The following is a 17,162-nucleotide window of genomic DNA, read 5'->3' on the forward strand; positions in this document are numbered from 1 at the left end:
GTTTGTGCTAGTATTTATTTGAGAGCATTTAGTTTGTCTTTTTTACATTTATTTTACATTGAGGACTTTTTTTTTTTGTTTGATGAAAACTGCTTGATGAAAACTGCTTATGGAAACAAGGGTTATAACGCTACCTGTCGGGGCGCCTCGGCATCGGTGTAAGCAGTCCCGTTCACAAGATGCTTGTTACAGTAAAGGGTGCCTATAATTCTGCTTGTGGTGCTTACACGGCTTGATGTGCAGCTTTTGTAAGAATCGCAACACAATACCAAAATGTCAAATTGTTCTTGAAAAAAAAATATTGGTATTGTAATTATACTAACATGCAGAAAAAATATTGTCATGCTGCACGATTAATTTAAAAAAATTCCAGTTTTCCCCCATCATTCTACACTCAGTACCCCATAATGACAAAGTGAGAACAGAATGTTAGAAATCTTTGTAAAAATGAAAACCTAAGTATTCCCACCCTGTACTTGATCATCACTGCCAAAAGGTGCTTTACCAAACTCCAGTCTTCTTGGATGATGCCACAAGGTTTGCACTCCTGGATTTGCGGATTTTCTGCCATTCTCCCCTGTAGATCCTCTCCAGCTCTCTGTCATGTTGGATGGGAACCATCTGTGGAGCAGTTATCAGGTCTCTCCAGAGATGTTCCATTGGGTTCAAGTCTGGGCTCTGGCCGAGCCACTCAAGGACATTCGCAGAGTTGTTCAAAAACCACTCCAGTGTTGTCTTGGCTGTGTGCTTAGGGTCACTGTCTTGTTGGAAGCTGAACGTTCTGCACAGTCTGAGGTTTCTCGTGCTCTGGAGCAGGATTTAATTAAGAATATCTCTGTACTTTACTCCAATCAGCTTTCCATCAACCTTGACCGGTCGCCCTGCCCTGCAGCATGTTGCTGCCACCCCTGGGCTTCCTCGTAGGGATGTATTGGGCAGGCGATGAGCTGCACCTGGCTTCCTCCAGACATAACTCTTAGAATTGAGGTAAAGTTCAATCTTGCTTCCATTAGACCAGAGAATCTTGTGGTCCTAGTTGTTCCAAACTTCATCCATTTAGGCCGCCTGCAGACGGGCGGAAATTCCGCTGCGGGATTTCCGCCGCTGGAAGCCTGCATAGGATTGCGTTAACAAAACGCAATCCTATGCAGACGGCTGCAGTTTGGCCATGCGAAATCTCACGCAGCAAACAAACCGCAGCCTGTTCTATTTCTGTGCGGGGCTCTGCGAGCCCCACGCGGAAACGTCACTCACCCGCCGCCAGCTCCGATCTGCACATGCACCGGCACATGAAAGATTCAGAGCGGCGGGGCGCAGGTGAGTGCAGGCGCTCGGGTCGGGTTACGCGGCGAGAATTCTCGCTGCCGGATCTGACCCGGCCGTCTGCAGGTGGCCTTAAGCATTATGGAGGCTGCTGTGCTCTTGAGAACTTTCAGTGCAGCAGAATTTATTTTTGTAGCCTTCTGTAGATCTGTGTGTCCACATAATTCTGCCTCTGAACTCTACAGTCCAGTTCATTCCTCCTCATGGCTTTGTGAGCTATGACACAGACAAGGGGGTGTCTTTTATGAATTATGTCCAATCAAGTGAATTTACCATAGGTGGTTCTAATCAAGGTGTAGAAACATCTCAAACATGACCAAGAGAAATGGAGGTCCTCAGAGCTGAATTTCAAGCCCTACCAAAGGGTGTGAATACTTATGGCAATGCAAAATGCTAGTTTAGCATTTTCAATAACATTTATAAAGATTTCTAACATTCTGTTACTTTGTCATTATGGAGTACCGAGTGCAGAATGAGAGAGATTTTACGATATGTTCTTACCAAAAAAATTTTTCTCCCTCATCCTGTTTATTGGGGGACACAGCAAGACCTTGGGTAGAGCGCACTAAGAGGCGACACTAACCATCAGTGTTAACTCCTCCCACTAGCCATCTCCCTCCTGCAAGCGTTAAGCTAGCTCAGTTTGAATGCAAGAAGTAGGAGCCGCCACGTAGGATACGACAACAAGAGTTATTTATTAACAGTACTGAAGAACTGTAACTTATTCTACCACAGTGTGCGACCACACTGAGGACACGCCAACCAAGAGCGTATGTTACAGACCTAATACCACACTGGGTGGGTGTTGTGTCCCCCAATGAACAGGACGAGAAAGATTTTACGGCAAGTTCTTACCAAAATCTTGTTTTCTTGCCTGTATCATTGAGGGACTCAGCAAGACCTTGGGACAGTCCAGAGCAGTACCCAAGGGGGAGGGGGGGGGGGGGGGGGGGAAATAAGCTGCATGTGTATCTAGCATGCCCAGAGATGGAGCATAAAAGTCCTGAGTAACAGTCACAGCAACCCACTGGGAGAAAGGTCCCAAAGAGGAGCTTCTGACGAGGCATCCGTGACCAAGTACTATGTGCCGTAACATAGCCTAAAAATATGATGTCCTTGGCACAGTAACCCTGTACTGCCGCGAACCGGAGGCACCTCGGAAACCCAAGGACCCGACTTGTGTTGTTGGGAGCAGCAGAGAGCCAGGAAGACTTAAGAATACCTCTCTCAAGGTGGCAATCTTGTGAAGTCAGATCGAGGCCACTTGTGGCTGGCTCGTTCCATCAGACTAGCCGTTAATGTAAATGGAAGTCTTCAATAACGTGGGGTCACGATACCACATGCAGTGAGGTAACATGCAACAGGTCGATAATGACCTTCTTTTGATGACGAAGAAAATTCTGCCTGATGGGGTTTCCTGCTCAGAAGGGAAACAAATAGCCAAGGCGAGCCGGATGTTAGGAGCAATGAGTCCAGAGACTTCCTGTGCACGTACTCTTTCCAAATGAAGGGTACCACAAGTCTCAGCAAGGCCAGAGCCATGCACACAAGCAGTTCGAACAATATTGTTCATAAAACGAGATATTCCCTGCTGGATGTAATCTCGTACTGTAGCGAGGGAACACATAGTATGTGGCTCTGGCCACCATTGTCTGTGTGTCATCCTGGACTCAGCTCCCCTGTTGCCCCACCTGCAGGCAGCCTAAGAGCAGTGGCAATCTGTTAAAGAAGGCTCAACTTGGGTCGGAGGAGCGATGAGTCCAGAGAGTCCCTGTACGAGTACTCTATCTGTATGGAAGGTACCACAGGTCTCAGGCAGCCCGGAGTAATACTTACAATTAGTTTGAACACTGTTGTCCATAATCCGAGATATTCTCTGCAGGATGTAATCTCGTACTGGAGCGAGAGCGCACATAATATGAGGGTGTGTCATCCTGGACTCGGCCACTGCGCTAGGCTGCCTGCAGGGAACTGCAGGAGGGGGAACAGAGAAGCTACCAATAGGCAAGACTCAACCCAGTTCAGAGCAGACATGAGTAGCGATGTAGTCAGAGAATACCTATGCAAGTACTCTGTCCAGTATGAAAGGTACCAGAGGTCTCAGCAAGGCTGGAGTAATGCTGACAGTTCAAACATTGCTGTTGGTAAGATGAGAGGATCTCTGCAGGATGGAAATCTCGTACTGCAGCGAGAGCGCACTTGGTATGAGGCTCTGGCCGGCCCTGTCCACGTGTCATCCTGGATACGGAACTGCACCACGGCTGCCGGCAGGGAACTACCGATAGGCAAGACTCAATCCGGTCTGGAGCAGACGTGAGGAGCAATGAGTACAGAGGATTCCGGGCGCGTCCTCTTTTAATATAGAGGGTACCACAGGTATCAGCAAGGCCAGAATCCCACTGAGGTTGATTGAGGGAAGAGGCAAGACTATGGTGCCTAGGAATAGGTCCCATAGCCAGTGTTGTTGGAGAACATACAAGCTGTGCATGGAGTGGACAGCAGCCCTCCCGTCCTTCAGTCACGGCCCCTGCCACACAGGACCCTACATGCGCAAAACGCCAAACAGTCCGTCCGCCAAAAGACAACCTGCATCGCGGTTATTGAACAGAGCCGTGCAACCCCATGCAGAATATGCATGGCTGCACATAAATAGCCGCTGCGCAGTATTGCTGAATAACGGCTACTACATCTTAATGCCACATACACATATGTATTAAAGCTTCTTCATACAGACCTGCTGCTCAGTGACACTAGGGACTGGCTGCATGCCAGAAAAGGGGACAAGTCCTTCGCCGGCATTGGAGAATGGCCGTGCGGCGGCAAACAGCGGGCCTCCAAGCAGTAGCCACGTCAGCAAATACACCAGCTGCAGGGTAGGAAAGACAGAAACATATGCCGCAAGGTGGCAAAGACAGACGCCTGCCACATGCCAGCAGATACGCCACAAGGCAGCCAATGTGCATGTACAAATTACACAGCCTGGCAGACCGTATGACACAGGAGGACTCTCCTGTTACGAGGGCAGGTAAGGGTAGCGATACTCACCTATTTACTTACCTACACTCTGCTGTCCTGATGCTAGGAATGCTCCCTCAGTTCCAACAGTGAACCCCATGTACTCGCTGTCCTGTAGAGAGGATGGGAGTGCTCCGGGATGGGGAAATCTATGGCTGGCGGGCAGTGATCAATTACACAAGGGCATGATCATGCCACCTTTTCTTCTAGGAGGAGGACAGACACTTGGAGTCTGCCCTCCTCGTGGGAAACAGGGAGAGTCCTGCCTGCCTTGTGTGCTCACATTCACGTAGTCCGTAAGGACCTTGGTTGGAGAGGTCTGCCACCTACAGACACTAAGCTAAAAACTGATCTACTCCCTTCCCCCCACCTTCCTCTGTATTTTCCTGTCCTGTCAGAGGATGGTCATCCTCTGCTGGGAGGTGTTGGGAGCTCTCTATGGTTCCCAGAATGAAGTTGGCTGGATCAGAATGGCTGGGAAAAGATCAGCGCTCCCTTCTTGGATCATCTCCTTTGGTCGGTTATGGATGTGGCAGCCCTCCCAGGCCGGTTTCCTTCCCACTGCAGACCCTAGTGTAAGAGGGGCTAAGTGTGGGGCTATACCTGGCTCTCCCCTCCCGCTCGTCGGGGCCAGTCGTTCCTGCTCCGTGTCTCGGTAGCGTGTGTTGTCTGGCTCAGCCTGCTTCCCAGTGGGTTGCGGCATTGCACATTATGTTGGCGGCGGGGTTTGGGCACGTGGATGACGTGCTGATGTGACGGCTATGTGGCAATGGCAGCGCCAGCGGAGGATGCATGGGATAGTGGCAGATTTTAAAAAAAGGAACCAAAAGAAGACAGAAGCTGGTGCTTGTAACCTCTGGATTGTGGCAGATTGTCCAATACTTCTCTTGAAAGGTAAGCGTGGTGCTACCTTACTAGCATGAGTACTCCAGTGTCTGAAAACAATGTACTGACTGCGACCTCTGGTGTTGTAAGTAGCCCATGGGGCACCTTGTACAGTGTCTTCTGTATGCACAGGTATTTAGTGCCTTGTTATGTATTTAAATGAGCCTCGTGAAGGCAGCAGAAATGCCTCACGACCTAAAGGTTGCAGGTTCGATCCCCACGTGATTCCGGTACCCAGCTCAAGGTTGACTCAGCCTTCCATCCTTCCAAGGTCAGTAAAATGAGTAGCCAGCTTGCTGGGGGGTAAAAAGATAACTGGGGACAGCAATGGCAAACCACCAAGCAAAAACAGTCTGCCAAGAAAACGTCACAATGTGACTACACCCGAGGAGGCAGTCATGACTCGGTGCTTGCCCCAGGGGACTTTACCGTAACCTATGTATTTAATACACGGACAAATCCCCAGCGGAATCCTCAAGGGCTACACTTAAAAAGTGCTCTTCCTGCATGAGGAGACAACCACATGACTACTCCAAACTACTGTGCAAGATTTGCATAGCCCAGCTGATTAAGGAGGAGTCAGTGGGCATTAAGATCTGCCATAGCCTCTCATGGTGTGGCGCCCTCCTCTACACCCACTACTCGGGTTGCTAAAAGACCTTGTAGCAGAGGGGTAGAGATTTTAAAGAAAGTTTCAGCTTTTCAGAGGCCGAACAGGAGGGTGCAACCTTGGAGTCCTCAGATGAAGAGGCATACAGGAAATTTTTATTTAACTCAGAAAACATAGATGAGCTGATTGGAAGAACCTAAGGAGCCCAGGTCCAGTCAGCACAAGGTTTTGGGGGGCTTAGGGGAGCAGATTCCTGCTCATAAAAACATACAGAAAATGATTAGGAAGGAGTGGAATAGACCTGACATTGGGCCCAGCTATAGGCGTATTAAGAGATGCTATCCCTTTGCCGACAATGTTTGTACGGATTTGGATACCGTACCCAAAGTGGACGTACAGGTTGCCAAAGTAGGTAAACATACGTTCCTGACGTTTGAGGATGCTGCACACCTTAAAGGGGTTGTCCCGCGGCAGCAAGTGGGTCTATACACTTCTGTATGGCCATATTAATGCACTTTGTAATGTACATTGTGCATTAATTATGAGCCATACAGAAGTTATAAGAAGTTTTTCACTTACCTGCTCCGTTGCTAGCGTCCTCGTTCCCATGGAGCCGACTAATTTTCGCCGTCTAATGGCCAAATTAGCCGCGCTTGCACAGTCCGGGTCTTCTTCTCTTCTCAATGGGGCTCGGTGTAGCTCCGTGTAGCTCCGCCCTGTCACGTGCCGATTCCAGCCAATCAGGAGGCTGGAATCGGCAATGGACCGCACAGAAGAGCTGCGGTCCACGGAGGTAGAAGATCCCGGCGGCCATCTTCACCGGGTAAGTAAGAAGTCACCGGAGTGCGGGGATTAAGGTAAGCGCTGTCCGGTGTTCTTTTTTAACCCCTGCATCGGGGTTGTCTCGTGCCGAACGGGGGGGGTTGAAAAAAAACCAAAACCCGTTTCGGCGCGGGACAACCCCTTTAAGGATCCGATAGATCACAAGGCTCAAAGCCTTATTAAAAAAACGTGGGCGGCGGCTGCAGATCTGCTTAGGCTCGGTGTTGCAGCCACCTGTGTATCCAGAACCCTTCATATTAGGCCACGTCAGTTGGAAATAAATGTCCAGAACAAAACGCCACGTGAACAAATATTAGTTTAGTTGCCGATACTTAAAAAAGCCACCAGCTTTCTGGTGGATTCTGCCGCTGAGACCGTGAAGCTGGCAGCGAGGTCCGCGGCCTTATCCAATTCTGCCAGAAGAGTGCTCTGGCTAAAAACATGGCCTGGGGACGCGATTTCTAAGGGCAAATGATGCTGTCTGCCTTTTGATGGACAGTTCCTCTTTGGTTCTGATCTAGATAGGACTTAAGGCTCAGGGCTATAGTGCCAGTACACCTGGATCAACAAAAGATGGGTCATTATTCCCATCTTTTCCTTATAAAAACAAACGGGGAATCCCTCTTGGGAATCTGAAACCCCTGAACAAATTCATCAGGTACAGGAGATTCAAAATGGAGATGGTGAGCTCAGCGGTGACACTGATCAAACTAGGAACCTTCATGGCAACTATAGACCTGAAGGACCATTATTTTCATATTCCCATCCACCCTGAAGCTCAGAGGTTTCTCAGGTTCACGATGGTTATGGGAGAAAAGTTAAGGCATTTCTAATACAGGCGCCTCCCTTTCGAGATATCTTCAGCTCCATGAAATTTTACAAAAGTGATGGCGGAGCTGGTTGCTATCTTAAGGGATAGGGTTTGAAAAGGGTGCTTGCATGCGCCGATATGCATTGCATAAGGTTGCAAAAGACTGAATAAATTACGGTTAATATAACCACTGAACCACTGGGTCATTTTCAACTACCCCTGATCCTTGGAGCACGGAGACTCCTTTCTTTTTACACAATTGGTTACTGGTCTAAAGCTCTCTGGAACCCAGCGTGCTTTCATCTCTGAGACGTATCTCCAGAATCTCTAGATATTGGACGGGTATTATTACGATAAGCAAACCAGGACATGAGGTGTCGGTCCCCACTTTACATGGGATTTCCCACCGTGCACCAGGTGAGTGTGATTCTCCCACTACTTTGAACAACTCTAATACTTGAAATACAAGGTGCTGTTCTTATGTTACAAATTTGTCATCCTAAGGGAAAGGTTTAATATGATTATTCCGTATATAGACGATATCTCAATAGTGTCCAATCCTCGCTGGATAGCAGGAATCCGAACGAATATCGGCCTACGTAAAAGCAACTAAACATCCACAGTACAGGGAGGAAAAGTTAAGTTAACTTCTATATTAAGTGCTCTTAACAGCGAATTGCCAAAAGATGTTTTAGTTATAGGGATGCGATGGGACGTGCAGGTTTCATAGGTGCTTTGCTCATTAAATAGTCTCACAAAGCCTGGTTGCTGACAGATTTGTTCTAAAAATAATTGGTCACTGCAAGCAGCCAAGGTCTTGGTGCAAACAAATTTCAGAAGTCCTTACATGTGTTTATATGTGTGAAGCTGAAAAAGACTACAAAAACATTGTTAAAGACGTGGGGGACCGTCAAGCCACAAGTTATTTACAAATGGACAAAACTGAAGATTGTTGTATTATGAGTGGGCATCCTATTAAGAGCACTCCAAGAGCACAACAGTCAATCCTAAAAAAAATACCCAGGGGTGGAACAGCCAAAGACCTACAGAAGACTCTACCTGCTATAGAAACCTCTGTTCATGTGTCTGCTACTAGAAAAACACTAAACAAGAATGGTGTTCATGTAGGAACACTACAAAGGAAGCCGCTGCGGTTCAGAAAAAAGTAAACATTGTGGCTTGGCTCAAGTTTTGTCCAATACTCCCTGAATGTTCCACAGTGCTTCTGGGAAAATGTTCTGTGGACAGATAAGACAAAAGTGGAACTTTTAGCACACATGCGCAACGCTGCCATGTTTGGTCAAAAAAGAATACCAAAAACTCATCACAACTGTGAAGCCTGGTGGAGGGGGTATCATGATTAGGGCATGCTTTGCTGCCTCAGAATCATTGAGGAAACATTAACGTCTAAGATGGATCAAAACATCATACAGGAAAAAGGAAGGGCAGCCGTTCATGTCCTCAAGCTGAAGAGACTATGGGTGATGCAACAAAACAATAAGGTAAAGCAAATTTAAAAACCTAAACAAATCAACTAAAGGATGGTTGGAAATCATGATTTGCTTTTGGCAATAGCCAAATCAGAGTCCTGACCTTATTCCTAAGGAGATTGAATGTCATGACCTGAAGAAAGCTGTGTGCACAAGGCATCCCAGAAATACTGATGAACTGAAAAATCAACAGGGAGGATTGTTACAATATTCCTCAGTGTTGTGAAAAACCTACAGCTACAAGAAACATTTCGTGGAGCTGATTGCAGCAAAAGCTTCTTAAATTCAAGAGTTCACTTACTTTTTCTACATGCACTGTGGATATTTACTCAATAAAAAACATGAATGGTGCAACGGTTTGTGGATTATAATTTCAGTTACATTGCGTTTTTCCATAATTGTGACTTTTATAACAAGCAGACCACAATATATTAGCAATAGGGTTCACTTTTTCTTGTAACTACATACAGGTTGGAGCTACTGTAGCATTTGAGGCCCTCTTTGACTACCTAATATATACAGTACTGTGCAAAGGTTTTAGCCAGGTGTTAAAAAATGCTGCAAAGTAGGAACACTTTTTAAAAACAGAAGTGTTAATAGCTTATTTTTATCAATGATTTTGAAGGGAATTAAGCATGATGTGTCTTTCATCTGCTGCACTGTTTTCTTGGCCGACCACCGTGTCTGCGGTCCTCAACGTTGCCCATTTCTTTGAAACAGCTTGAACAGCACATCTTGAATCCCCAGTCTTCCCTGAAATCTTTGCCCGGGGGAGACCTTGCTGATGCTGTATAATTACCTTGTTGCTGTGCTCAGTCTTTCCATGGCGTATGACCCGTGTCATGAAACTGTCTTCCACAACCTCACTTCTGTAGCAGAGTTTGGCTGTTCCTCACCCAGCTTTTAGCCTCCTACACAGCTGTTTCACTTAATGACTGCATTTCAACCTATACATATGAAAATGATGATCGTTATATCCTGTTTGGTATAATTACAGAATCCTTTGACTATAATCCTACAACCCCCCTAATTTTAGAAGTGTACCTAGAAGAACTGATGCTGTTTTGAAGGATGTAGGTCTTTAGTTAGACGTTAATATATGGCCTTTTTAGTGCTAGTTTGAAAGAACTGCCCAGACCACCCTACTATGTGTTTTGTATCACTGAATGCATAAGAATGAGTCCATTAAGGCGTAGTAGTGTAAATAGTTTATTTGATCATAGGCAATGAACAGAGCAGAAACATAACATGGAGTGTTTCTAGAATTACTAAGCAGCTGGAGTTACACTAAAGAAAACATGCCAACATCCTGACATCATCATAAGCTAACTTTTATATTAGTTTTTGTTTAGATTTTAGATTGATTTGGATCATTTTCATCAATTCAAAGCAAAATAGTATTTCTTTTTTTCTACAATATCTGTAATTAGAAAAAACGCATTACAATCTCTAATTGGCATGTTCTCCCCAGCAGATAAAGTACACACAAGTGTGCAAATGTAACATGTATAGGCAGTTGTACACAAGAAAAGTAAATCAGTTAAGTTTAAGCCGATGTTGCGACTGTGATCCCAGTTCATTTAGTTAAATATAAAAAAAAAAAAAGAGCAAACTATAAGTTAAAATAACATTCAGATTGTATCGCACGGGTCGATGCCATTTATTATTTCTTTTTAAACAATATTTACATTTATCGATCGGCGGCTAAACCAGGAAATAAGTATAAAACAAAAAAAGTAAACATAAAAAAACCGCACCAACTTTGTAGCAAAATATCTGTACATTTAAAAACCGATCATCATAAAACTACAGAATATTTGAGGAGAAGAAATTTGGAAATGGTCCACTTAAATAACATTTTTTGCAGAATAAAGATTCCGATGTTTTTTTTTTGTTTTTTTTCAAAAACTTTGACCGGAGCGAATATTTACCAGAACTTAAACATTCTCGCGTGTGCAAATATTTTTATCATTTTTTTTTTGTTTGCTTAAAAAAAAAAATAGTTTATTGTTTGTGGGTTTTTTTGTTTTTTTTACAGAACTTTGTATCCAATGCGAAAGAAAAGTAATGTTGTAAGTCTCCTCTTTAGTGGTTAAATACTATACAATTTTTTATTTTTTTTTACTTTACAATAAACCAGTTAGTTCGCTATCAAAGTCAGCTGAAAAGGAACCGTGTGAACTGATAGAAAGGAAATGGAAGTTTGTGAGGAGTGTAAAATTAAATTCGGCGTCCTTCTTTATAGGATGAAGGGTCATAAACAGGAGTAGTTGACAGACGTGATCACTTATTGGACTCATCTGGGCACAGATGGCCATAAACAAAAATATATATATATATATATCAACTTATGAAGGTCCAATTCCTCCAGCTGCAGCAGGACAAACCTCTGCCTGGCTTTTACTTTATAGCTAAGGACTTAAAGGGGTTGTATGGGATAAGAGAAAAGGGTTTGATACTCCCCTTCAAGAAACTGTGCCACTCTTGTCCGTGAGTTGTATCTAATAGTGCACCTAAGTGTTGCAATATCAGACCAGACACCCGACAGACCAGTAAGGTGCTACAAAATAACCCTTTTTTTCCTCTAATTCCTTTTAAAAGCTCAACCTTTTGGACAACGTTTCAAAGTTTAAATCTACAAAAACTTGTTACTTTACCAATGTTTGTTTTTGTGCTGATTTTGAGTTGCATAGCTTTTTTGCCTCCTCCATTCACTTCCTCTGCAGTGCATTATGGGAGCTGTGATGTTAGACGATAATAAGTCTGGCCGGCTTTCTAAAGTCCCTTTCACATTACCCTTTTTATTTCTGTTATTTGGCCCCATTCTCGAAGCCCAACAACAAAAATACTAGAAAAGCAGTACTGCAGGGCACGGACAGCACTGGATAGACACCATTGGCTAGAATGAGTCTGTTTGATTTATGGCATGGTGCCTGCCATTTTTCCTGACTCAATTGTGTAGCATGTTGTGCTGTTTCTTCCATGATCTTATGCCAAATGCATGCTGCAGCCTCCAGGGCAGATGCTAACATGGCCTCAGTTTTGGCCAAAGCCAGGAGTAGATCCAAAGTTTCCACATCTTTTAAGGCTTTTTTTCACACAAATGTTTGCAGCAATCCGAGTACAATGGAGCACACAAGAGTGTCATTCTATGTGTACCTCCTTTTTGCACACCTATTGACTTGCATGGGCCACTATCGCTGCCCTGGTTCCATACTGTTCTAACTCCACTTTTGGCCGATTTTCTGTTAAACAGACATCAGTGCTTTAACTCCCATCGTTTACGAGGAGACAGCATTGACTGTTTACGGGGCATACCGATCATTCCATCTTGATACATTTTACATGCGATGACCTGTCAGGCACTGATGTCTGGCAAGTCGATCCAACGAGCATTGCTGAGTAAATGGACACGGAGCGGCCATGGGGGTCATTTTGGTCAACCCGCTTCCATTCACAGTAAACAGGCTGTTGTTCAAAAATGAGCGACTGCCTGTTTACACGGGCCGATACGTCATTTAATTTTATGCATAATCTGAACGATGAACAAGGAGCAAAAAAACTCTCGCTCGTCGTTCAGTCAGGGCATTTACACTGGACGGCAATTGTTCAAATTCCCATTGGTCACCTTTGCAAATCGAATAAAAACTGTATGTGCAATAATATAAATATTTTCCTCTAGTTGCATATTTTTAGCAGTTAAGTTTTTAGTTCTTTTTTATCTCTTTTATCACTGGAAAACAGAAGCTTTACAGTTCCTTAAGATCCATGATGTGGCGCCAATACTCAACCTACACTGTTCTAACCCCCGATTTTACTTGGGAGACCCAGAGAGGTTTTACTCTTCAACCTTTTCCAATCCACCTACAGCTCCGATGTCAGAAGATGTCTGACAGGGTATTCTTACTGTCTATTGCCAGCTACTCCACTGTCTGAGCCTCTCAGATGGGTCACATACTGCAGTAGTGGCTTTAGCCAGCAGATGGCACTGTTGTACAACAACAGAAAGAGAAAGCTTCCTCCTTAGGAAACCCTGAATCCAAAATTGGATTAGAAAGGGTTAATCCTCAACTATCCATACAAAAACCTGTGGCATGCCCCAACTGCATGCTGTATCACAGAGCTGCTATAGAGCACACTAATGCCTACGGGTCTGTAAATGCAGACTCGGTGGGCAAGAGCCCTTCTTAGGATGTGAAATGAGAAGAAAAACCAAGTTACTCAACTTTTTTTTCTGTAAATTTAAACTTGAAACATAGAAAAATACATTTTAAATGTGGAGCATTCCTACCGACCGCATCGCATTCTTCAGCATGCTGGGAGTTATAGTTCCAAAAACACATGCATTACCATTGTCTGTATCTGGAAGCGGATGGGAGAAAATCTTTAGGCTCCAACGGAGGATCCGGGTTTATGATAAAAACGCATTGACATTCGTCCAGTTATGGAAATGACCTTCTGCAGCCTAATACTGTCCAGTCAATCGGTGCTAGTAAATAATTACAAAAATCACTGTTTCCAATGCTGCAGGCTCCACATAAAGCATCCGGGACAATCTCGTATAGAAAAAAAAGCGTATTACAACACTAGAATCTACCTTTTTTAAAGGTGCAATTTTCTCTTTTTTTTCCAGTCCTTCGCTCACAGCATAAGCCCTTGAATTGTATTGACCTTTAAGTGCAACGTAAAGCACCAAACCACAACGACGGCACACGAACGCCAGTGATGCCCCTCTACGTTCCACGCCCAGTCCATACGTCGGTATTACTTATTTACAAACCACGGTGAACTCTACAGTGGCGATTACCGACCGCTCGTTCAAGTCATATGTAACAAAAAAGAAAAATCATGTATTTTACATTTTGGTTAAAAATACTGAGTAACGTATTGGTGTAAAGATACCTGATCAAATCAAGTTGTATTGCTCGGACTCATTTGAGCAGGTATGTTGAATTTAGGCACTTGTTAGCTACAATTGGACAATATATATGTATATGTCTGCATGGAGCGGAGTTCCCAGCTCACACAACGTCATCCTGGATGCAGTCTTTTTTTTTAGGTTTTGATCAGTTTGAGCCCTTTGCAGTTCCATAAAGGTGCAGTCAAAATGGCGGCATTGTGTGTCACTGTTGAGGGATAGCGGTCCTTCTCCCGTCACCTATAAAACACACGCACCCGCTGGTTTTAGAGGAAGTGGGCTCCAACTCATACTGGAATTTCAGCACTGTTCACAGAGCGCATAGTCTGGTCATCGAAGCGCTTCCTTACGCTTCTCCTCACCGCGTCGGCTCTCCTATACGGCTGGCTTCTAAGATCTGCAAGGAGAGGAGGAAGGGTTAGGCTCAGTTTTATGATGTGGGTGGAACAGACAAGACGTCTGGCAGCCAATCAAAGCAGCTTGTACAGAGAGGAAAGTAAAACTGAGACGGATGAAAGGGGATGAAGATCATTTAGGAAGTACCGGTGGAGGAGCAGGAGTAACTAGGAAGGAAAAAAAGGTTTTTGTTATCTTAGATTGAACGTCTAACTTTTTGTTTTTTGAGTGTTTTTGAGCTACAGAAGACGAGAGGATGTTGTACTTAATGATCATTTATTATAGAAGTCCTAAGTAATTTATTAAAAGGACACCATTCATCAACATTTCATTCTTTTCTCCTGGCGAGATCCAATCCTCATTTTGGGATTAAGTAGGGGTTGGAGCTGGGGGTTATTCCAGGACTTTTTAAAAAGTTGCTAAGAGCAAGAAATAGACTAAAGATACTAAAAACCTAGTCAAGTGTGCCATTTTGGGGGTTGCTTCTCCTATGATGTTAACAGTGCAGTGAAAAAATGACATCTTATGTTTACCCTGTGGGTCAGTACGATTATGGTGATACAAAAAAGTTTTTTTTAATGTAGTACTACTTAGAAAGCATTTTTTCTTAAAGAAAAAAAAGCATTTTTTATTGTCGCCATTTTTTGATCTCCCCCAAAATTTTTTATTTTACCATTGATGGGGTTGTGTTAGAGCTCCTTTTTTGCGAGGTGACTTGTGGTTTTTATTGATACCATTTTGGGGTGCATATGACTTTTCAATTGCTGTTTATTACATTTTTTTCTGGGGGCCAAAGTGATAAAAAAAAGCGCAATTCTGGCATTGTGCACTTTTTTTCTGATGGCATTTATTGTGTGGCATTAATAATGTACTATATTAACACATTGGACTTTTATGTACGTGGCAATATCAATTTTTTTATGTGACTAGGAAAAGGTTTTTTTTAACTTTAAGTATTTTTTATTTTTTGCAGCATGTAAAAAAATTAATTTTACTCATTTTACCATTGTTTTAGTCCCCTTAGGGATCTTGAACTTGCGATCATTGTTATTATAGTATTGCATTATCTTTATACTGTATTATGACAGGTGTTCTATTAAGGCAAGCCAGAGGTTCTTCTTAATAGGCACTCACTCATGGCCTGAAGACACGGAAGGCACCTTGCAATCTCGACAGCCGATGTACATGTTAGATGCATGTCAGTAAAGAGTTAAATCAGTAGAGGCAAACCACGAGCTCACTTACTGTACTTTGGCCGCAGCAGTCATGTGATTGACGAATGGCACATGACCGGATGCTGGTGCTTCTAGGACCAGAATGGCTGCGCCGTAGTAGTGGGACATTTAACAGGTGGGAACGGCTTGTTTTTTTCTATTTGACTCTATTTGCTGCTCTTAGCAAATTTTTCAAAAGTTCCAGAAAGCCCCTTTAGTGGAAGAGCGAACATCAAATTTAAAGGATGCGTCCACTTCTGCAACCAAACTTTTATTGCTCCGTTGCATCTTATTCAAAAAATAAAGCGACTTCGTATTTTTTTTTTCCTGTTTTAGGCATACCTTGCAGCTCCTACGCAGATTTATGTGTTTCCATGGTTACAGGTTACAACCTTATATCATCTAATCCTTTAATCTGAAACTCCCTTCCATCTGACTGCTCTTCTTCAGTTAGTCACAAAGAAAAGGGAGCAATGAAAAGGAGTAACACATCACAGGTAGTAGTATCAGTCTACAGGATTTGCAGTCTGTAACCATGGGGACGCATTGGTCTGCATAGGGGCTGTATACACAAAACGGTAGGCTCGAGATGTGGCCTCAAAGTAACAATTATCGGTCAATGCAGCATGTGGCGTATCTAAATTGTCAACCAGAGGATGTTATCCTCATTGGATTTCTGTCTGTGCGGATCCAAACTTATGAGTGAGTCACAATGGAGTCCCTTTAATAACGGTAGCGACCATAAATAGGCTATTGCTGAGCTGTTAGAAAAGAAATAAGCCGTGGCGGCTAATACTGTTATATGGTTACACTGGCTGTTAGGGGGATGCTTCTATCCATGTTTCACAGAGAGATCTACAGGGTTTCCTTGTATTGCTATTCGATAAAGTAAATCTGCACCTTTGATGAACATCGATCAGAGAGTCAGCAAATAAGAATTTAAAGGGGTTGTGCCAAGATGACTCTGCTTGTTAATGCGTCCTGTTACGGCATATGAAGATCAGAGAGCAGGGTCCTCTGCTCAGGACCCCCTATATATCCCAGTATGAAGAGACGCTAAGAGCGGCTCCCTACTAGCGGACCATTCAGATGAATGCCATCCTGTAATACTACATTACTCCTGTAGTGGTTGCTGCAGGAGATGTGTCAGGCTGGCTGCGTCTGCCTCTGGCAGAAGTGCCCAGGCCAGGATCCGGGGGGACTGGCCTAGTTATTCAACTGATCCAGTCATCCAACTTCCTGCAAGCACTTCGTTGATCACTGGAGGGGAGAGAAAATCTATACCATGTGACCCAGTGGAGGTGTCGGCACTGCTGGACCTGGACTAAATTCGGGTAAGTATATTTCTCTGGATAATCCCTTAAAAGTTTTTCTAGGACTACACTATTGATGCTCTATCCTCAGTATAGGTGATAATTTGGGATCTTCACCGATCAGCTGATTGAAAGTCATGGCATATCCCGAGGCCGTGTCTATAATGGGAATAGCCCTCTAAGTGAAGATAGCAAAAAAGGCAATACAGTTGTATAAGAAAAATGTTACATGTAACATTGCTGACTACGCAGATAATATACTCAATGGTGCAGCTCCACTTTGTCATCTACACCCAGTGTGTTGTGTTGTGTTTTTTTGGCCTGACTAGCATTTTGAAGCCTGAGGAAGCCCCAAAAAGTCCCAC

General features: G+C 44.0%; 1 protein-coding gene across 4 annotated transcripts in view; it reads right to left on the bottom strand.

The window, feature by feature from the left end:
* Nucleotides 1–10,152: 10,152 nt before the first annotated feature.
* FMNL2 (formin like 2) overlaps nt 10,153–17,162 on the bottom strand; it is a 241,765-nt gene continuing 234,755 nt past the window's right edge. For 3 of the 4 annotated variants that reach the window (XM_066576019.1, XM_066576023.1, XM_066576020.1), the window contains one exon: nt 10,153–14,271. In XM_066576019.1, coding sequence (XP_066432116.1) covers nt 14,162–14,271 — 110 coding nt within the window. In that variant the 3' untranslated portion in view covers nt 10,153–14,161. The remainder of the gene's footprint in view (nt 14,272–17,162) is intronic. The other variant, XM_066576021.1, reaches the window with a different exon arrangement.

This window comes from Eleutherodactylus coqui, chromosome 8 (genome assembly GCF_035609145.1).
Source record: "Eleutherodactylus coqui strain aEleCoq1 chromosome 8, aEleCoq1.hap1, whole genome shotgun sequence".
NCBI classification, from domain to species: domain Eukaryota; kingdom Metazoa; phylum Chordata; class Amphibia; order Anura; family Eleutherodactylidae; genus Eleutherodactylus; species Eleutherodactylus coqui.